Source organism: Lepus europaeus, chromosome 23 (assembly GCF_033115175.1).
Source record: "Lepus europaeus isolate LE1 chromosome 23, mLepTim1.pri, whole genome shotgun sequence".
Classification (NCBI taxonomy): domain Eukaryota; kingdom Metazoa; phylum Chordata; class Mammalia; order Lagomorpha; family Leporidae; genus Lepus; species Lepus europaeus.
In genome coordinates this window covers 21,926,466-21,948,317 of record NC_084849.1, presented here as the reverse complement: position 1 = coordinate 21,948,317, position 21,852 = coordinate 21,926,466, and the positions used below count along the sequence as shown (strand labels likewise).

Here is a 21,852-nt window from a genome sequence, read left to right as displayed (position 1 = left end):
ATGTCCTAATCCATTCTGGAAGAATTTTAATCTCATTTTTAAAAAAATTATTTTTTATTTGAAAGGTAGAGTTAGAAGCAGAGGCAGAGCAAGGTCTTCCATCCGCTGGTTCACTCCTCAAATGGCCACAATGGCTGGAGCTGGGCTGATCAGAAGCCAGGAACCAGGAGCTTCCTCTGGGCTTCCCATATGGGTACCGAGGCCGAAGGACTTGGGGCCATTTTCTCCTGATTTCCCAGGCCATAGGAGAGAGCTGGATCAGAACTGGAGCAGCTGGGACTCAAACGTGCCCATATGGGATGCCAGCACCGCAGGTGGCTTTACCCACTACACCACAATGCTGGCCCCTGATCTCATATTTCCTTGTTTCACAAAATAAAGCTGTTGAAAGAAAAAATCCTACAGACATTAATACAACCCAACACAAGAAAGACTCGGTAACCTCCACCATCCTTTATGGTGCATTCTTTCCTTGGGGATCTTACAAGATAATGAAGAACTTCCCCAGATGAAGTCACTCTACCAATATAGCATCAAAATGATATATTCCACATTAAAACTACTTCTAAGAGGTCAAAGTGAATTAAGAGACCAAAGAAGGCTACAGTTTAAACCAAGTGTGGTGACTAAAGGTAGATCTATGAGAGTGCTTAAAGCTTAGTTAGGCTAAGATCCAGCCACTCAAGCCTGAGTCCAAGCCTGGTGTTCAGCAACACAAGCTTGCTAAGGCACGGGAGTTTCTGTAAGGATGGCTTCGAGCTGTCAGTACAACTGAAATGAAAACTTGAGGGTTAAGAATCTATTTAGGGATGTTAGAAGCAGGTGTAATTATAGATGCATTTTAGCCTCCATCATAATAGCAGGGTGAGGTTGAGGCTCAAGTAATTTACATTCAATGACATCATATGAAAGAGGCAGCTGTACACACAGGGCAGGATATACATAACCTATGTAGACTATCAGGATTTTCATTTCCTGCACAGATGGGTGAAAATTACCAAATACTGTGCTTGGCCTTGAGAAAACACCTGTCATTCAAGGACATTTTCATACTGAAACACCAAATTGCCCGGTTAGAACTAAAAATCACAATCTGCAAAAACCAAACCAGGATTTCCATTAAGTGCAGATAACTGAGATTAAAGACGCAGGTGACAAGACACACATCCTTTCTAAAGGCTTTGCAACACCCATCTACATTTGCCTCCTTGCTTTCCCACTGAAGTTACTTCTGGAGCAGAGATACTACCCACTCCAGGCATACTGTAAGGGGTCAGTTCTATTCTAGTCTCCTAAGAACTGAATTTTTACCCTTTGGATTCCTAAAGCTCATTAAGGGACAAGAAGACCACCTTGTTCATGCCCCAGCTGATGCGAAGCATTGCCTTGGTGAGGTTCAGGTCTAGTCTATGCACTCCTACACCTGCATCTGCTTCGTCTCTGAAATGCCACTGGTGGTCTGTGGGAAGTATGTTACAGAGTTAGGAGATTTGAACTGCACGAGCACACACAAAACTGTTTCCTCAAGGAGTTTAGACTACTTGCACCACACTGTACTGCACAATATTTCAGATCCAAGGTAGCAGTGCAAAGACTGCAAAACCAACTGGTCAAGTGGAAAGAACATTGGTAAGGTGGATTATAATACTACCTTGTTGCTATCTACTTAGACTTTTAGTGTCCAAATCTATAAAATAGGTAACTTTTAGCTATGGTTTCCAAATTTTCATTAAACACAAATAACAGTATACTTTGTCTTCTGTAACGGCAACCCAAAAGGGGACTCCACGTTTATCAAAGAACGATGGTAAATATGCAGGCAATACTGCCACCCAGTGACTACCTGACAACTTTCAGGCAGGAACCACCAGATAACATCATGGAATTTTCCTATTCCTCATTTTTAAAGGTCCCAGACCTCTCTCAGGGAACTCCACATCTGAACATTTTTGAAAACTTAGTCACCACTGCTGCCTGAATGCTGACAGTCAGCCACAGTGAACTGTCCTGAGTGGAGGTGGAAGCACTGTATGGGTTTCTGAATGGCAAAACACAGACTGCTTCTTTTGGAAACTTTATCAATTACAGAACTTATCTTTAACCCAATAAAATCATCCCTTTAGGGTAAATACAAGTCCTTCACTCATATGAATGTTTCAGCTAAAATTTAGAGGGAAGCAAAGAAATACACAATTGCATTTACTTAAGTACAAGAATACAAACATATCAAAAGTCCAAAACACTTAAGAAATTTTATTGAAAACAAAATACAGAAACACCAAATTCTCAAAGTAAAACTGACAGCATCTTCCAGAACTTTTCTAGTACTGCACCATTCTTGTCACTATCAAAAAATAAAACCAAGTTCTAGATCCAAAGTAACAAATGAACCTGCTGGTAAACATTCTTTTCATGGTCCTAGCTCCTACTCTAGTTATTTTTCTAAATTATACATTTGTACCTTTTCAAGAAAAAGTAGGTTTTAAAAAACTGATTAATATGTGAGAATTGGACTTACTTTCTTCAATATTAAGACCCACTCCACACACACCCTACTCAAACTCAGAGAAAATATACATTGGTTCTTTAAAGTTCACCTGCTTTAGGTAATTTTTTTCTCTTCACACATTAGCATAGTTAAGCCAATGTTTGATCCATGCTGCAAAAGCTGTACAAAATGAAAAGACCTGTTAATTCCCCAGGGAAACCTTAAGGCAAAAGCAAAAGCCTTTTGCTAGAAAAGAAAAAAATAAAATAAAATGCAGAGGCCTTAGGACTGTGGAGACGGCTCAGATGAGTAAGCACCACAAGGATGAAGACAGGTTTTGTACAAATATTTGCAAGGTTAAGTTTAGAAAGGAGCATCAAAGATTCATTTTCCTGCAGAAATAATTATTTTAGATAACTAGACTCCTAAACCAGTTCTGTCCAGAGTCTAATGAACAGAATTGTCACTGTCTCCTGTATTTGCTCATTTGCATTGAGCCTTGTTAGGAGGCTCCTCTCCCGTCATCCTCACCACTGACATTTCTGACCAGAGGTCAGCCCAGCAGTTCCTGCAGAAGACATCTTGGTGCGTTCTGGCTCTGCTCTTTGGAAAGCTTTCAACTCCCTTTCCACCCTAACACTAGGGCTAACTCCAACTCAGTCCCTTCACGTTTTTGGGTTGTACCAGATCAAACTTTCAGTATGATTTACTTAAGGCTACAAACTTTACAAGTTGGTCCCATTAAACAATGACATCAAGGCAGGAGTTTTTCAAATGGCATGAATCAAACACTTGCACATTTCAAAAGAATACAGTTTACATTCATCTCTAAGTCTGAGATTAAGAAACTATTAGCTGGTTTCCAACTGGTTTCAATACTGTTTTGAAGTTTGAATAATTTTACTGTATAGACATTAAATATTGTTTAAATATTAAACATTAAATCTTTTCCTGACTATTCAGACAGAAATAGAGAAAGAAGAACAGCAGGCAAAAGAAGAAACAGTCCAAAGAACAGACTTGAGACTTCTACGCCATCTGTAATGAGAGGCGGGAGTTCAGCACGGGTTTCAAAAATGCCTGGAAGCTGGTTCCTACTTGGTGTAAACCATGTTTTTCTACAAAAGGTATCTGATTCCTACAAAGCAGGAAGAAACCCAGAAAACAAAGAGAACTGGGGTAGTTGCCTGTTGTGTGATAAAAGGGCCAGTACTACACTCTGACATTAAATCAATAGCTTATAGTGGATATTCCATAGCAATAAAGAAGCTCTCGTTTTTCTTTGCACTGTGAGTCCTTGCCACGTGGACGAGCTCTTCCTGAGAATTAAAAACTTCAATCCTGGTTATCCTCAAAGGACACCTGGAGTCTGATTTAAGCACTCATGCAGATGAGGGTTTCTGCTAGCAGGAAGCTATTCGCTCCTAACTTTTAGAACTATTAAGTTTAAGCACCAGACAAGTTGGCTATTCCAGTAAATCTCAATGTCATTTGCCCATACATTCTCAGTTAATATTCATTGTTTTCAAAATTAACATTTAAAAACTCAACTTGCTCATAAAAGTAAAATCTTTGTTAAACTACAGAAATTCTCATTGCTAGCTTGGCTGACACTGCACTTCCTTAGGTTTAACTAAAGGATGCTTCTCTCCTAGGTGATCTGCAGATGGATTACCTCACAATCTTTTAAACTAAACTATCCCTCAAAGTTAATTAAGTTGTAAACATTATGGAATAACTGGGCTTAGTCAATTATGCAAGGGAAACCAAGGAGCAACAGTAGCACACAGCAAAAAAAGCCTTGAAGGAAAAATACCTTCATGTTTTCATTGCATTTTCAGAGGCAAAGAGGAAATCATAATGCTACTGGCTATTTAATCAATACAGCTATACTGGACTGAGAACTAACATACAAGTTTCATGGGCTCAGCAAGAGGTTTAAGCCCCTGCTGTCTTCCCTCCTTCTCTGTAATCATATACAGTCAGCACTATAAAAAGCTCCTATGTGCAGACTAAATCGTGACTCAACTGTCCGGGTACAGTTTTAATAAGAGCATCTTTCTTAACCATCTTTTTCAACTCAAGGACAATAATCTTCAAGTATCTTTAGACAAAGTGACAGATAACCAAAGTCACCCTTACACAAACAGCTTCTATATTTGCCTTTGAAAAGACTAAAATCTAACATTCCTTTAAAAAGCCCCCTAGAAAACTGCTTTTCTCTTGAGACAAGCTTCCTTGGCAAAAAGTTGAATTCTATAAATGGTTACCCAAAATGAGAGTCCCACCCCAAATCACAGGTGGAGGTATTATGACACCCGTTTCATAAAATTTTCGAGTCCCTAGATAGGCAAGTAGGCTCCAGATGAACGCAGAGCCTTCTAAAATGTGACGTTCATGTAGAACTCGGTTTCTAGAGTTCCATTTCTTCTTCTGTATTAGCAGCTGTCTCCAAGCTATTGTAAAGAGGCATCTCCGCTTGCCGGGGTTCCAAGAACAGTTCAGTTCTCCCAGGGAAGGCAGTGCCAGCAGCTGCATGCTTTGTTTGGCTCTCTCCTGTGTAGTTCTTAGCATTAGATGATGGCTTTGGCTTATCAGAAAGGAGTTCAGGGAGAGGTTTCCAGAGTACAAGCTCCATGGAAGGACGGCTCCTAAGATAGAAAATACAGGTTCTTATCAAGTTTTAGAACATGAAAATTAAAGTTATATATAGAAAAGCTAATAAATGATGCCTTAATACCTTACAATGAAGAACATTTTTTAGATTTATTTATTTGAAAGGCAGAGTGAGAGAGAGAGAGAGATCTTCTATCTGCTGGTTCATTGCCCAAATGGCTGCAGCAGCTAGGCTGGGCCAGACCGAAGCCAGGAGCTAGCAGTTTCTTCCAGCTCTCCCATGTGGGTGCAGGGAACCAAGCACTTGCGCCACTGCTTTCCCAGCTGAATTAGCAGGGGTTGGATCAGAAGTACAGCAGCTGAGTCTCCAACTGGCATCAGCTTTACCTGCTATGCCACAACACCAGCCCCTACAGTTAACAATTGATGGTATCAAAATAGGAATTTAAGAATTCAAAGTGACTGTTAGAAAGGACAAATACATAAGATTTTACATTCTATATGTTAAATCAAACCAAATGGTTATATTAGTGCTGTGATTAGAATCAGTACAGGAGGCTGGCGCTGTGGCGTAGTGGGTAAAGCTAGCACCTGCAGTGCCAGCATCCCATATGGGCACTGGTTTGAGATCTGGCTGGCTTCACTTCAATTCCAGCTCTCTGCTATGGCCTGGGAAAGCAGTAGAATGTAGCCCAAGTCCTTGGGCCCCTGTACCCACATGGGAGACCTGAATCCTGGCTTCGGATTGGCCCAGCTCTGGCTGTTGCGACCATTTGAGGAGTGAACCAGCAGATGAAAGATCTCTCTCTGCCTCTGCCTCTCTGTAACTCTGCCTTCCAAATAAATAAATAAATCTGAAAAAAAAAAAAAAAAAAAAAAAAAAAGTTATAACATCCCACATGAAAAATAAAGCACTTTTTTAATGTTATAAACTTTTTAAAAAAGTTTAAAAAAATTATTTTGTTTGAAAGGTAGAGTTAGAGAGAAAAAGAATAAATAGAGATGATCTTGCACCTAATGTTTCACTCCCCAAATGGCTATAATGGCTGTGGCTGGGCCAGGCTGAAGCCAGGAGTCCCATCTGGGTCTCCCATGTAGGGGCAGGAGCCATCTTTCACTGTTTTCCCAGGCCATTAGCCAGGAGGTGGATCAGAAGTGGAACAGCCAGGACTCAAACCAGCACCGATATCGAGTGCCGGTTTCACAGGTGGTAGCCCAGGCACTATGCCACAATGCTGGCACAATCTTTTATTTATTTATTTATTTTTAAATTTTTTAAAAATTTTATTTGACAGATTGAGTTAGACAGTGAGAGAGAGAGAGGCAGAGAGAAAGGTCTTCCTTCCGTTGGTTCACCCCCCAAATGGCCGCTACATGATCCAAAGCCAGGAGCCGGGTGTTTCCTCCTGGTCTCCTATGAGGGTGCAGGGGCCCAAGCACTTTGGCCACCCTCCACTGCACTCCCGGGCCACAGCAGAGAGCTGGCCTGGAAGAGGAGCAACTGGGACTAAAACCCGGTGCCCATATGTGATGCTGGTGCCGCAGGCAGAGGATTAACCAAGTGAGCCACGGCACTGGCCCCTGGCCCAAACTTTTAAAAAAAAAGAATTCTGGTTACTCTTACCAGATATAGTTGTCATAGTAAGATGCCCTTTTGTTTGGTACTGTAATGCTTTACAGTTAAGCCAAAATGATTATCACAAATATCTCCTACCCTCATGGTAGTGATAGCTTCTAGAACCCAAACAAGTAAGGTAATACCCCGAAGGCTAGTTTCTGGAAAACTACCAAGAGTAAAAATTGTTCACTAGAGGCCTTTTGGCTGGAAGGCAACCTGACCTGCTTATGTTTGGCTGAACTATTTACCAGCCCTGGGTGCTGGGTTGTTAATTATAAACTCAAGCTAGGGAGTTCATGCAGAACCTGAAGCCTCTGTGTGCAAATCACTCTCATAGTATTCAAAGACAACAGTGCCCAGCAAGTGTCCTAGGAAATTTTTTCAGGTAACTAAAAAAATTTTTTAATTAATTTATTTATTTGAAAGTCAGAGTTACAAAGAGGAGAGGTAGAGAAAGAAAGAGGACTTCCATCTGCTGGTTCACTCCCCAATTGGCTGCAGCGGCCGGAGATGGGCTGATCTGAAGCCAGGAGCCAGGAGCTTCTTCCAGGTCTCCTACGTGAGTGTAGGGGCCCAAGGACTTGGGCCATCTTCTACTGCTTTCCCAGGCCATAGCAGAGAGCTGGATCGTAAGTGCAGCATCCAGGACTTGAACTGGCACCCTATGGGGTGCTGGCACTGCAGCTGGAGGCTTTACCCGCTACACCACAGTGCCAGCCCCGTAACTGAAATTTACTTTGAGTACCAAATCAGCTTCAATTCTTGGAACAGCTCAATAGCACTGTATAATTTGCCTACTACTTTACATATCGGATAATGACAACTTGAGATTATCTAGGCTCAAGAACTTCAAGAGTATGGGGCTAATCATTAGTTCTTAGGTTAAATGGCCCCAGCCCACTTTGCTTTTTAGGTTCTTGTGTTGCTTTCCTATTTCCCCTCTTGTCCTCACACTGTAGTCAGTTTCTACCCAGAGTTTGTTCTGTACTCATTTGTTTCTTCTGATCATCTAGGAGACCACATTACTGAGCTCATGAAACTGCTTTAAATTGAGGGCAAAATACCTCTGCTAAAAGCCCTGAGGGGCTATGCTATGCCAAGAATATAAACTTTGGTTTACGGCCTTTGTGATAACTATCTTGACTGCTATGAAACACAGTGGTGCTTCTAGGTAACTGAAATAACTAAGTAGACTAGAAATGTGGTTTTAAAGGTGCTTCTAGGGGCTGGTGTTGTGGCCCAGCAGGTTAAAGCCCTGGCCTGAAGCGCCTGCATCCCATATGGGCACCGGTTCTAGTACCGGCTGCTCCTCTTCCCATCCAGCTCTCTGCTGTGGCCCGGGAAGGCAGTGGAGGATGGCCCAAGCCCTTGGGCCCCTTCAGCCATGTGGGAGACCTGGAAGAAGCTCCTGGCTTCAGATCAGTGCAGCTCTGGCCATTGTGGCCATCTGGGGAGTGAACCAGCGGATGGAAGACTTCTCTGTCTCTACCTCTCTCTCTCTTTCAATAGATAAAATAAATCTTAAAAAAAAAAAAAAAAAAAAATGGATAGGACGATGGTATACAGAAACGATAGGTTTTCCATCCAAGAAATAATTAAATGGAAATCAGGCACCAAAACTTACATGGACTCAATCATCTTCTTTGTAAAGACTTCATCAAATTCCCTCTTCAAACCTGTTTTCATGGTATCAGAAAGGACAAGACTGGGGAGGTGGTTAACATTTCTGTCAGCTTCAACTTCTTCATCTTCATCAATTATCCTAAATAAATTAAGGAAGCAGAAGCAGAGAAAGAAAAAAATAGTGAGGTGGATATGGGCTAGGCAGGGAGTTAGTGAACCAAAGAGCTGAGAGGTTTCAGCAGTCTTTGCGTCTCCACCCTGTAACACTAAAAACTCCACCCTCTTCCATGCCAAATTCAACAAATCCAATTTCCCATGATGCATCTCAGTCTCCTCCACCACAAAGATGCCACAGTGAATAAGTATATGTTGAGCCCTGTGTAGAGATGCCACAAAACTTTCCCAGAGATCTCCATGTACATGGAACCACACCCAAACTCCACCTATTTATGTTTTCAATCAGGGCACCTTCCCTTCCCCAGGCAAGAGAGAGGCCAAACTGGAGTGTGCGCAATTCTCCTCAAGGGGCCGCCCCCATTTACTTCTGAATGTGACCTATCTCTTTAAGTAAACCCTGATCCCATTCTGGAACTTTACCTATGTCTCTGCTTTTAATTCAACTCCTATGCCAAGACAAGAACCCTGGAATCAGTCTAGCTGGGGACCCCTTTTCAATCAAATTGAGAAAGGTGTTCTGGAAAACTATCTTGTATTTAGTACAATTCTTTTTTTTTTTTTTTTTTTTTAATTATTATTTTTGACAGACAGAGTGGACAGTGAGAGAGAGACAGAGAGAAAGGTCCTCCTTTTGCCGTTGGTTCACCCTCCAATGGCCGCCGCGGTAGCGCGCTGCGGCCGGCGCACCGCGCTGTTCCGATGGCAGGAGCCAGGTGCTTATCCTGGTCTCCCATGGGGTGCAGAGCCCAAACACTTGGGCTATCCTCCACTGCACTCCCTGGCCACAGCAGAGAGCTGGCCTGGAAGAGGGGCAACCGGGACAGGATCGGTGCCCCGACCGGGACTAGAACCCGGTGTGCCGGCGCCGCAAGGCGGAGGATTAGCCTGTTGAGCCACGGCGCCGGCCTTTAGTACAATTCTGTAAGAACTCACTTTAAAGCTGCACACTTTGAATTCCCTGAGTTTTACATTCTTTCTGAGAGGTTAAAGATCAAGACACCACCAAATGATGAACTAGACTAGCTTGCAAGAGTTGCACAGAACAGCAGTGAGCCATTTACCTGTCCTCAATCTCCTGAAGCCTCCTTCGGGCAGCTTCACACTGGGCTTCTCCAGTTGTCTGATCCATTTCTTCACAAACGACATCTAACATGCCAGGGACGGAAAGGTCACTAGGGCACGGCCTGACTCCAGGACCCTCCACATTCTGCTGTGCACAAAGAATCCAGTCATTAGGACCAGCACAGAGCTCTGCTTCAGTTAGCCTTTTTTTCCTTACTGGACAACTAGAAGAGAAAAAGGAGAGAGAGAAAGTTCGCTCATCTGTTCAATGAAAATTCCAATATAAAACAAACATATATCATGTGTTTCAAATTAAATGAATATAAGAAAAAACTAGTTTTGATGGAGTGTGATTACAACATGGAAAATCATGCATTTTCTCCATCACTCTTATAGCCTCCCTAAGATGTTTCTTCTACTGATCATTGTCAAATTAGGCTGTACCTGCAAAATCTTGTCTTTTTAGATTTTAAAGGTTCAATATGGGAACTTAGAAGTCATTTCTACTGATCTCACTCTGGAAAAGTCAAGTGGGAAGTAAAGAACCAAATATCACATAGAAGCCATTCAGCACCAGTTATATTTTGTCACATAGCTGCTGCACGATCAAATATACGGGAGATGGTCTGGCAGCCATTCTTTATTCCTTCACAACAAAAACATATGCCTCACCAGATCTGTTCCAAGAACTGCAGAGACAGGTGGTATCACTGATTTCTTGGTCTCCTCCAATATATCAGGGACTATCTTTAGGTTCTATCAGTCCCCAACCAATAATGGGGTCCTACCTTGCAACACACTCCATTTCTTGGAAAAATTTGTACTTCATAGGTGTCTTATGATTCATCAAATTCAAATTCTTTCTTTTGCAGAGTTGGAAAAAAAGAACCTAGAAAATCTAAACTGGCTCCTCCAAAGTGTTGCCATAGTTGAGCTGAGTGTTGGCAACCGCAATCCAGAGTTCCTGAACCCTACCTACCTCTATGCCATTTCTAAATCCTCCCGCCTCCTTAGAGGTGGTTCAGCTGTTCCAGCCTGTACTATGAACTAGTATTTGTAAGCACTACAATATGCTGAAAGCTATCTGAACCAAGCTAAATGGACACCTGGCTCTCTTCTATTTAAGTATTTAAACCAAAAGTATGTTATTGCCTGACATCAGCAAGCACAATCTCAAGACCAGAATACAACTCTGTAAACAAAACAAAACAAAACAATCATTAATGGCCACCACAGCTCCTGATTCTCTAAACTGAGAATCAAAGGAAGTAGTCTTTTTACAAGGGGAAATTTCTATATTATGTCAAGAATGTGGGCCGGCGCCGTAGCTTAACAGGCTAATCCTCCACCTTGCAGCACCGGCACACTGGGTTCTAGTCCCAGTTGGGGCGCCGGATTCTATCCCGGTTGCCCCTCTTCCAGGCCAGCTCTCTGCTATGGCCCGGGGAAGGCAGTGGAGGATGGCCCAAGTGCTTGGGCCCTGCACCCGCATGGGAGACCAGGAGAAGCACCTGGCACCTGGCTTCGGATCAGCACAATGCGCTGGCCACAGCGGCCATTGGTAGGTGAACCAATGGCAAAAAGGAAGACCTTTCTCTCTGTCTCTCTCTCTCACTATCCACTCTGCCTGTCAAAAAAAAAAAAGAATGTGGACATCAACATTAGTCTCCAGTTGTATAAAACCTGACAATCAAGAATGTCCTCTTCTATCTAGATTTTTGATAGGAGTCAACTCTCAAATAAAGTGATGGGTTTATCATTAGTTTTAATTCCTAAGAAAGTATTAAGAATGTTTAGCTACATACCGAATATTTCTATAACATTTGAATAAAGTGATGTTTTAGAAACAATAGTTATATATGTAAAAATGCACTTAAGAAAAAGGAGGATAAATCTAAAAGGAATAGGCAATTTCCTAGCACATCTAAAAACTCAGCTATGAAATTACGAGTGTAAAAGCTGGGTTCTGCTCTCCAACATGATTCAGCTATTTTGTGCCTGTAGGTCAACTTTGGAAATAATCAGAGATCAGTAATGCCCTCTCTTCAAAACTTAATATAATATAAAAGACTCATGGCCAGCGCCGTGGCTCAACAGGCTAATCCTCCGCCTTGCGGCGCCGGCACACCGGGTTCTAGTCCCAGTCGGGGCACCGATCCTGTCCCGGTTGCCCCTCTTCCAGGCCAGCTTTCTGCTGTGGCCAGGGAGTACAGTGGAGGATGGCCCAAGTGCTTGGGCCCTGCACCCGCATGGGAGACCAGGAGAAGCACCTGGCTCCTGCCATCGGAACAGCGCGGTGCGCCGGCCGCAGTGCGCTACCGCGGCGGCCATTGGAGGGTGAACCAACGGAAAAAGGAAGACCTTTCTCTCTGTCTCTCTCTCAGTGTCCACTCTGCTTGTCAAAAAAAAAAAAAAAAAAAAAAGACTCATAAGATTGGTAATAGCTATGAAGGTAGCAGCCAGGCAGCAAACATTTGGCCACTGGACATTCAAATGTCTAGTCTCATCCTCCCAGCATCTCAATCTCCATTTGCAAATTAAAGGTGGTTGACTTTTTAAGCCAAAAGCTTTCACACTTTAAATTTTTTTATTTATCTCAGAGCTGGGACCCCTTACCCAGTAAGATCTTAGGGCAAACTTCTAAAGATAAAAACAAAAAGGTCCCTATTTTATCCACAGCAAGAGTATAACTATTTGGGCAGACATACAGCTGTGTTTAAGATGCTCCTTGGGGCCCAACAGGCTAATCCTCCGCCTTGCGGCGCCGGCACACCAGGTTCTAGTCCCAGTCAGGGCACCGGATTCTGTCCCAGTTGCCCCTCTTCCAGGCCAGCTCTCTGCTGTGGTCTGGGAAGGCAGTGGAGGATGGCCCAAGTGCTTGGGCCCTGCACCTCATGGGAGACCAGGATAAGCACCTGGCTCCTGCCTTTGGATCAGCGCGGTGCGCCGGCCGCAGCACTCCAACAGCCGGTGGCCATTGGAGGGTGAACCAACAGCAAAGGAAGACCTTTCTCTCTGTCTCTCTCACTATCCACTCTGCCTGTCAAAAAAAAAAAAAAAAAAAAAAAAAAAAAAAAGATGCACCTTGGGATGCACACCTTGGGATGCACAAAGCCCATACCACACCGCCTCAGCTGCATCTCAGCTGTGCTTCTGATTACACGTTCACATACCGGGAAGCAGCAGGTGATGGTTCAAGAACCTGAGTCCCTGCCAACCATTCAGGAGACCCTAATTGAATTCCTGGCTCCTTACTTCAGCCTGGCCCAGCATGGGCTGTTACAGGCATTCGGGGAGTGAACCAGATTAAAGATCTTTGTTTCTCTGCCTTTCAAATAAAAGGAAAATAGATTTTAAAAAATTTAATATTTATATTTTATTTGAAAGGCAGAGTTGGGCCAGGCCAAAGCCAGTAGCCTAGAACTCCATCTGGGTCTCCTAAGCACTTGGGCCATCTTCTACTGCTTTCCTAGGCACATTAGCAAGGAGCTAGATTAGAAGTGGAGCAGCCAGGACTCAAACCAGCACCCTATACGGGATTCCAGCATCGCAGACAGCAGCTTAACCTGCTGTGCCACAAAGCTAGCACCCACAGATAAAAATATTATTTTAAAAATCAAAAATATTATCTGGTCCAGGGGTTTTAAATTAAGGCAACTTGGGGTCAGCATTGTGAAACAGCAGGTAAAGCCTCTGTCTGTGACGCTGGCACCCTGTATGGGTGCCAGTTCAAGTACTGGTTGCTATACATCCTGATGCAGCTCCCTACTAATAGCCTGGGAAAAGCAGCAGAGGATGACCCAAGTGCTTGGGCCCCTGCACCGACATGGGAGACCCAGATGAAGCTCCTGGCTCCTGGCTTCAGATTGGCTCAGCTCTGACTGCTGTCGTCATTTGGGAAGTGAACCACTGGATGGAAGATCTCTCTGTAACTCTGACTTTCAGATAAATAAATAAATATTTAACAAAATTTTAAAAATACATTAAGGCAACTTCTAAAGAAACTGTTTGATGAATTTATGTAATCAAGTTTCTGATGGCAAAAAAAAGTCAAAGTTGAAAGATAAAGGACAAATTTGAGGAAATTATTTGTAACTTACATAATAAGCTGCTAACTTCCCTATAAACCACTGAAAAGACCAATAAACTAATAAAAATGTGTAGAAACAAGAATTCACACAAAGTTAAACACAACTAGTTTAAACACCAAAATATTTACTACCACTTATACTGAAACAGTTTACTTACTTCTTTCACCTTTTTAACTATAAGAAACCTACACATGGACAGGCTGGCCTAGCAGTTAAGATATCTCAATATCACTCATAATGAATAAATACAAACTGAAACACTAATCTAACTCCCTTCACTTCTTTAACTATAAAACCCTATGCAGCTGTTTGGTCTAGAAGTTAAGACACTGGTTGGGGCACTTGACTCCCATACTGGGTAGCCTAGGTTTGAGTCTAGGCTCTACTTTTGAATTCTTGCTTCCTGCTTAATGTGCATTGTGGGAGGCAGTAGATGACGGCTCAAGTACTTGGGTCCCTGCCACTCATGTGAAATACCCCGGTTTGAGTTCCTAGTTCCTGGCTTCAGCCTGGCCCCACCCCTAGCTGTTATAAGCATTTGGGGGAGCGAACCAAAAGATAGAAGATCTGTATGTCAAAACAAAACATTTTAAAAAACAACAATTTGGGAGACCCATAATCTATACTGGGGTGGCTGGGTTCAAGCCCCAGCTCTGGATTCCAGCTTCTTGTTAATACACACTCTAGGAGCAGCACGCAGTTGGACCCTGGAAGGCCAGGATTACGTTCTCATCTCCTAGCTGTAGCCACTGTAGGCATTTGGTGAGTGAACCGAATCAGTAATACACAGGTTAATCACTCCTAAACAATTAGAGAATTATACAGTACACATTCTTGTGATGTTTCTTTTGCTCATATTATAAGACACATGATGTTGACAAGTATAGCTTTTGTTTTTCCTGTATGGAACTCTACTGTACAGATTCATAATTTATTTCATCTGTTTCACTGCTGAATGACATTTGGGATGTTTCCAGTTTTGAATTCTCATGACCAAGGATGCTATGAACTGCCTTGTCTCCTGGTGCACATGTCTATGAAGCTCTCTAAATACATACTCAGGAGGGAAGGTGCCTTCAACTTTATTAGACAAGACCAAGCTGTTTTTCAAAGTACATGTATTGAGTTATGCTCTCATTTAGTGTCTGAGTGTTCGCCGTGTGCCATATGTGCCACAGTATCTAGTGGGAGAGAGCTGTGTGGCTTTGTTATACACTTCCCCAGAGACTGATATGGCTGAACACTTTTTCATTTGATTGGTAATGTGAATATTACTCGCTGGGGAATTTTCTTATTTCCTTTGCTATTAGATAGGCTGTCTATGAGATGTAATTTTTCAGCTACCAGTTGATTGCTGATAAAAATTTTTTTTAAAAAAAGTAGGAGTGTTCAGCCTGGCAGTTAACATCGGTGCTGGCATCACATCGAAGGGTGCCTGGGTTCCTTATTCAGCTCTAGCTCCGGACTCCACCTTCCTGCTTATGCAGACCTTGGGAATAAGCAGTGACGGCTCAAGTAACCCAGTTCCCGCCGCCATCACAGGAGACTTGGAATGCGTCCCCAGGTCCCAGATTCAGCCCAGCTCAGTGGCAACCACTGCAGGCATGTGGACAGTAAAGCCACAGATGGCGGCTCTGTTTTCTCTACCTCTCAAAATAAAGTGCAATTCTCTAAGAAAAATGGAAAAACGGGTATTTTCACTGCAAGTATAAATTGTTCAAATTTTAAACAGCATACACTTTGTGTCCCAGCAATTCTGCAACAAGGAATCATCTACTTGCAAACATACATAAGAGACTTCAGAAGTATATTCATGATAAATTGGTTAACTGCAAAAAGTCAAAAATGACTTAGAAATTCATCATTAGGTGACTAGCTAATTATGCATACCTAGTCTTAGAACAGAACCCCACTCAACCGCTGAAGAATTAGCTAGAGCTATTTGCTGACGCAGAACCACAGGAGTAAAAAAAAAAGACAGATCAACGGGTTACACAGGCGAGACAGCATCTTCCCAGCAAAGTGAAGACCCAGAGGCTTACACAATCCCAAATCCGACAGTTTCGAGACTGTCTTCCAAACAGGAACCAGGTAAGAAGGTGGCTGCCTCTGGGGAAGAGACCTGGGTACGCGGAGTCTTTATGACTTTTCAACAAGTGCCTTTGAATTCTTTTCCAGAATGCTAACATGTTTCAAAATTCAAACAATTACAACCCCTTCCAGAGGGAACACTTCTCTCCGGACTCCTCTGCCAGCCACTCACTGCCCCTAAAAGGCAACCGATGTTCCCGGCTTCCTGGGCCTCCGTCCAGAGACACACCTAACTTCTACTTTTTTTTACCTTTTCACTTTAAACAGTTTAGTTTAGGCCCGGGGTTAACTTAGGAGCGACTATGCAGGGACTAAGAGGCCGCTGAAACTTACTCCTCCTCCTCTTCCTCCTCCTCCCGCTTGTGTTTCTTTTTACAACGAACCGAGACACTGTTGAAACAAAACAAACCCAAGTCAGTCAATGGGGCGCTCCGCGCGCGGTTACACACTGAAGCATCACCTCTCCCTTGCTCCAATCGGCTCGCTCACCCCGTTCCTGGCCGAAAATACCGGTCACGGGGTCAGTCGGGTCACGCCGGCTGCTCCCGACGCGGCCACAACCGCAGCCAGCGACATCTAAACTTGTCATTTCGGCGAGGTAACGGGGGGTTGGGGTGGGGGGCGACCGAGGCAGGGCCGGCAGCGCGTGCTAGGCTCCTCCAGGATCCCGCCACGGCGGGGAGCGGCCCCGGCTCTGTCCCCCTCTGCTTCGCCGACCTGAGGCAACCGGGGGTCCGAGAGAGGCTCTCGAGGTTGTCACCCGGGCTCCGACCGGGAAAGTCTCACTTGTCCCACGGGACTCCCCGCGCGGTGCGACCGCGGCGACTCGCGGCTCACGGCGCTCCCTCTGGGGATGTCTCCTCAGCGCTCCGCGGGGCTGCGAGCCGCCCGCCACGGCCGCGGGGAGGGGATGACCAGCCCGCCCGGCCGCCCGCCACGGCCGCGGGGAGGGGATGACCAGCCCGCCCGGCCGCCCGGCTCCTCACCGTCTGCGCGCCGCGCTCCCGCAAGGGCTGCTCCGCGGGACCAGCTCGGCGCCCTCGGCTCCCGGCGGGAAGGCCCGGCCGGGGAAGGCCGGCGGCGGCTGCAGGAACTCCGAGGTGCCGCTCAGGGCCAGGCCGCTGAACGGCCGGCCGAGCGCGGCCATGGCCGGCGACACAAGGAGGCTCCGTCCGCGGCCCCCGCCACCCGCGTCCCCAGGCCCGGCAGCTGCGGCCACGGCGACTGCCGAGAGGCGCCCGCCTCCGAGCCCGCTCCGACCCCACGTCACGCCTTCTAGAACCCTCCACCCCGAGCCGCCCAGGGGCATGCCGGGATTTGTTGTGTGTGGCGGGCCGCGACCGCGAGCGATGCCGGGAGTTGCGGTCCTCGCAGACTACAAACAATATGGCTGCCTCCTGACTTCGTCGTTGGGGCTTTGAGGTAAATCCTCGGTTCGAATCCTCACTGAGGAAGAGGTGTAACGTCTCTGCCCCTCAGGTGTGAAGAAGGAGAATCACTCGGTTGGGCGTGAGGAGTAAGTGAATTCAAACATTCAGAGCCCTCAGAACACTGCTTGGGACACCGGGATCAATTTTGATTCCTTCTGTGTAAATGAAGTTGGTGAAGCCTCAGAGGGAACGGCGTCATCAGTGGGAGCGTCAGACCGCGCGAGAGGGGTAATGGCGGACCGGATAGCAGAGACTGTCGGCTCCGATCACGTGACCGGGCGCCATGTTTTTCCACCTCAGGGAATGGCAGCGTCTTGCAGTCTGGGCCGCTTATGCCGATGTCAGCGCCCTTCTGGGAAGGAACAAGACATCTGTGATTGAGCCAAGATGGGTTCATTGATTAATTGAAGTAAAGGAGAGGGCTCCTGGTAAGATCTGGGCTGGTGTTGGGTGATTTAGGGCAAAGGTTCACAAAAGCAGCCTTGCTCAGGAATTAATACAGTCAGGAAGCAGAGATAATTGTGAGGTTGGTATTTTTATCTTTTCTAGACACTAGGAGGAATGAAGGGAGGCCAAACCTGGATGTTCCATCATTTTTGTGGTTTGGACAGTGTTCATGTTTTTATCTGTGCTCAGACATGATTACCATGTGGTCTTGTTTTTAGCTTGCTCTGTGAAGGTCACATGAAATTACAAAGGAACTTCAAAAGGTTCATGGAAAAATGAAATTTAAAGATGTTTATTTTTGTGCACAAACTTTTGAAATCCATGCATAGTTTGCTCATAATACACATTTTTCATGAACTTTTTGAAGACCCCTTGTGTACATAAATTTCATTTTTTGCACCAAAATAAACTTAACCTTTTTTCAAGTCAGTGTCAACTTCCTTTTAAAAATTTTTGTCTTTAAAAATTTTTCATTTTTTTCAACCTGAAAGGCAGAGAGACAGACAAACACACACAGAGAAAGAGATCTCCCAACCGATTAGTTCCCAAATGTCCCCAAGTCGGGGGCTGGGCCAGGCTGAAACCAGGAGCCAGGAACTTAGACCAGGTCTTCCATGTGGGTGACAGGGACCCAACTACTTGTTTCAATATTGCATTAGGTTTGCTGTTTCACAAACATGTTTTGGTCTCATATGGGTCCCCCACAGCCCTTTTATGTATTTATTGATTAATTGGGCTTTCTGGACATGGGCATGATCCTGGTGAGCACTGATGGATGACGGGCCACATACATATGGCTTCTCAGGTCCATCAACATGAGAGCTTGGAACACAGGATGAAAGACATGGCAGGGGCTGGCGCTGTGGCATAGTGGGTAAAGCTGCCGCCTGCAGTGTCAGCATTCCATATGGGTGCTGGTTTGAGTCCTGGCTGCTCCACTTCTGATCCAGCTCTCTGCTGTAGCCTGGGAAAGCATACAAGATAGCCCAAGTTCTTGGGCCCCTGCACCCATGTGGGAGACCCAGAAGAAGCTCCTGGTTCCTAGCTTTGGATCAGCTAGGCTGTGGTCATTGTGGCCAGTCGGGAGTCAGCCAGCAGATGGAAGACCTCTCTTTTTTCTCTCTTTCTCTCTCTCTCCTAAAATCTTAACTCGCCGATTCTTTCTATCTGGGCAATCCGGAACACAACAACAGACAAGGCAGATACTACTACTTACAGATAAGCATAAGTACCACTGAGTGTGTAAACAAGTGGGACTTTGCAGAGGGACTGGGATATTCGTGTTACTATGACCCCATAGGATCCATCATCGCTTGCCTGCTGGAGTCTCTCAACTGATCTCTCTGTCGCCACTCCTACCCCTCCAGCACATTAGCTATCCTCTTACTTCTGGGACAAGGATTAATCTTCAAATTTCTCAGGATCCCTCTCCTGCCTACCTCTTCAGCTTCGTTTCCTCCCACTCCCTACTTAATCTGCACAACCAGCTGTTTGGATTTCTTTTTTCCCCATTTTTTATTGGATTTCACTCAGTTCCCCCGACCTCCAAACTTTTGCATACATTTGTCCTTCTTCCTAGTTAAAAACTGCCATCTTCTGCATCCAAACAGAGCTTCCCGCTATATCAGATGTTTGTGGTTGGGGGTGTGTTTGGCGCAGCAGTTAGGCTGATGCTTGGGACACTGCATCCCCTATCCAAGTGCCTGGTTCAGGTTCTGGCTCTTCCACATCTAATCTAGCTTCCTACTAATGCATACTTTGGAAGGCAGCAGGTGATGGTTCACGTACTTGGATCTCTGCCTTCCATCCAGGAGACCTGGATTGAGTTTCAGGCTTCTGGCTTCAGCTTAGTCCTGCTCTGGCTATTACAAGTATTTGTGGATTAAATCAACAGATGGAAGATCTCTCTCTCTCTCTCTCTCTCTCTCTCTCTCTCTCTGATTCTTTCTCCTCTTTGCCTTTCAGATTAAACGAAAATACATAAATTTGAAAACTTTAAAAAATGTGTGTGGTGCTTTTGGATCCAGCAGGAGGAAGGCCATATAAATTGCAGGCAGTAGAGGATGGTTCTACTTTAAATTCTTGGGATACTTATTTGTGGAATGATTTCTATTAGTAGTCAAACAAACAGGAAGTTCAGGACTTTCACATAGCTTACTGGAGTCTACATGAATGAGAATGCCCATGATGCCTCTTTTTGGTGCCCTTGGCTGGGACAGAACAAATGGGCAATTGGTCTGAGCAGTGAAGTATTTCCCTTGTTTCCATTTGGTTCCAAGGAACAATGGAAGGGACTTTGAATGCTTTCTTGGTCATTCATTATACTTTGTTCTCACAGCCTTCACATATGTCTAAAAAAATAAAACCACAGTTAATTAAGTTTCACCGAGAGACATTTTCCCCCTGCATGGCACTATGATATGGCCTAAATTTTTCTTTACTATTAATGCGCTGAAATAACAAAGATTACAACAGAAATAAAGAGTAGAGAAGACTAATAAAACCAAGAGTTGGTTCCTTAAAAAGATTAACACAGGGGCAAGATTGTTATGTAGTGTGTAAAGTTGCCGCCTGAGATGCCAGCATCCCAGATGGGCTCTGGTTGAAGTCCTGCCTGCTCCACTTCTGATCCAGCTCCCTGCTAATGGCCTGGGAAAAGCAGTGGAGGATGGCCCAACTGTGTGGGCCCCTGCCACTCATGAGGGAGATCTGGAAGAAGCTCCTGGCTTCAGTCTAACTCAGCCTGGCCTTTGTGGCTACTTGAGGAGTAAACCAGTAGTTGGAAGATCTCTTTCTTTGTTTCTCACTCTCTGTAACTCTGACTTTTGAAAAAAAAAATGAATCTTTAAAAAGAAAAGGACTAATACAATATACAAACCTTTAGCTGGACTGATGAAGAAACAGAATTTGAAGGCTCAAATTACTAAAATCAGGAATCAAAGAGGAATTTTGTGAATAAATGTGTGTCAACAAAGACACAAATTAACAGAAGAAATTCAAGAAGAAATAGAAACAGAATAGAAATAGAAATCCTGAATAGGGGTAGGCATTTGGCTGCAAGCTTGCTAGTGACTGAGGAGAGGAGTATGAGGACCTGGTGTAAGTGGGCACTGGGCCCAGTGGTTAAGCCGCCACTAGGGATGCCATGTTCTGTATCACAGTGCCTAAAGAGTTCTGACTTGGGGCTGGTGCTGTGGCGTAGTGGATAAAGCCACTGCCTGCAGTGCCAGCATCCCATAATAAGCTAGGATCTTGAGTGTGGAAGAGAAAGGGCTCACTAGATTTTTATGCCTTATGAATGCTAGGATAAAGACACTAAGATAATTCTAGTTAATCTACATTTTTAAAAAAGATTTATTTATTTATTTGAAAGTCAGAGTTACACAGAGAGGGAGAGAGAGAGAGAGAGAGAGAGAGAGAGAGGTCTTCCATCCGCTGGTTCGCTCCCCAGTTGGCTGCAACGGCCAGAGCTGTGTTGGTTCGAGTCCTGGCTGCTCCACTTTTGATCTGGCTCTCTGCTATGGCCTGGGAAAGCAGTAGAAAATGTTCCAAGTCCTTGGGCCCGTGCACCTGTGTGGGAGACCTGGAAGAAGCTCCTGGCTCTTGGCTTTGGATTGGCGCAGCTCCAGCCGTTGTGGCCAGTTGGGGAGTGAACCAGCAGATGGAAGACCTCTCTCTCTGCCTCTCCTTCTCTCTCTGTGTAACTCCGATTTTTAAATAAATAAGTAAATCTTAAAAAAAAAAAAAAAAAAGAGTCCTGACTCTGCAGCCAACTCCAGCTTCTTGCTGATGCACACCCTGGGAGTTAGTAGATGATGGCTCAAATACTTGGGTCCTTGTTACCCATCTGGGAAACCTGGATTGTGTTTCCAACTCCTGGCTTTGGCCTGGTCCAGCCCCAGCTACTGGGGGCAAGTGGGGAGTAAACCAGCAAATCGGAGATCTCTCTGTCAGTCTGTATCTTCCTTTTTGTTGTTTTGTTTTGTTTTGTTTTTGCTTTTAAAATAATATTTAAAAAAAAAAAGAATTTCTGAAAAGACGTATAGGAGATGGATTAGTAATTAGCCATCTTCCTACAAAGAAAAGACCATGTGCATGTGGTCACCAGTGTGGTGTACTGGATATTACAGAAGAATCAGCAGCAGTCCTTCACAGCCTCTTCCAGAAAATAGAGGAGCGAGGACAACTTTTTCTCACTCATTCCATAAG

The 21,852-nt window shown here is 44.6% G+C and overlaps 2 protein-coding genes across 2 annotated transcripts in view; one reads left to right on the top strand and one right to left on the bottom strand.

The window, feature by feature from the left end:
• Nucleotides 1–3,178: 3,178 nt before the first annotated feature.
• Nucleotides 3,179–17,011, bottom strand: CCDC117 (coiled-coil domain containing 117). Its single transcript, XM_062182715.1, has 5 exons — nt 16,753–17,011; nt 16,100–16,156; nt 9,584–9,808; nt 8,347–8,484; nt 3,179–5,139 (listed from the first exon to the last, which is right to left on the bottom strand). Exons 1-5 carry the CDS (start codon nt 16,911–16,913, stop codon nt 4,902–4,904), a joined length of 819 nt encoding a protein of 272 aa, XP_062038699.1. The 5' UTR covers nt 16,914–17,011; the 3' UTR covers nt 3,179–4,901.
• A 131-nt stretch (nt 17,012–17,142) lies between these two features.
• Nucleotides 17,143–21,852, top strand: part of CHEK2 (checkpoint kinase 2) — an 80,344-nt gene continuing 75,634 nt past the window's right edge. Inside the window, exon 1 of the mRNA XM_062182712.1 lies at nt 17,143–17,624. The gene's annotated coding sequence lies outside the window, so the exon portion shown is untranslated. The remainder of the gene's footprint in view (nt 17,625–21,852) is intronic.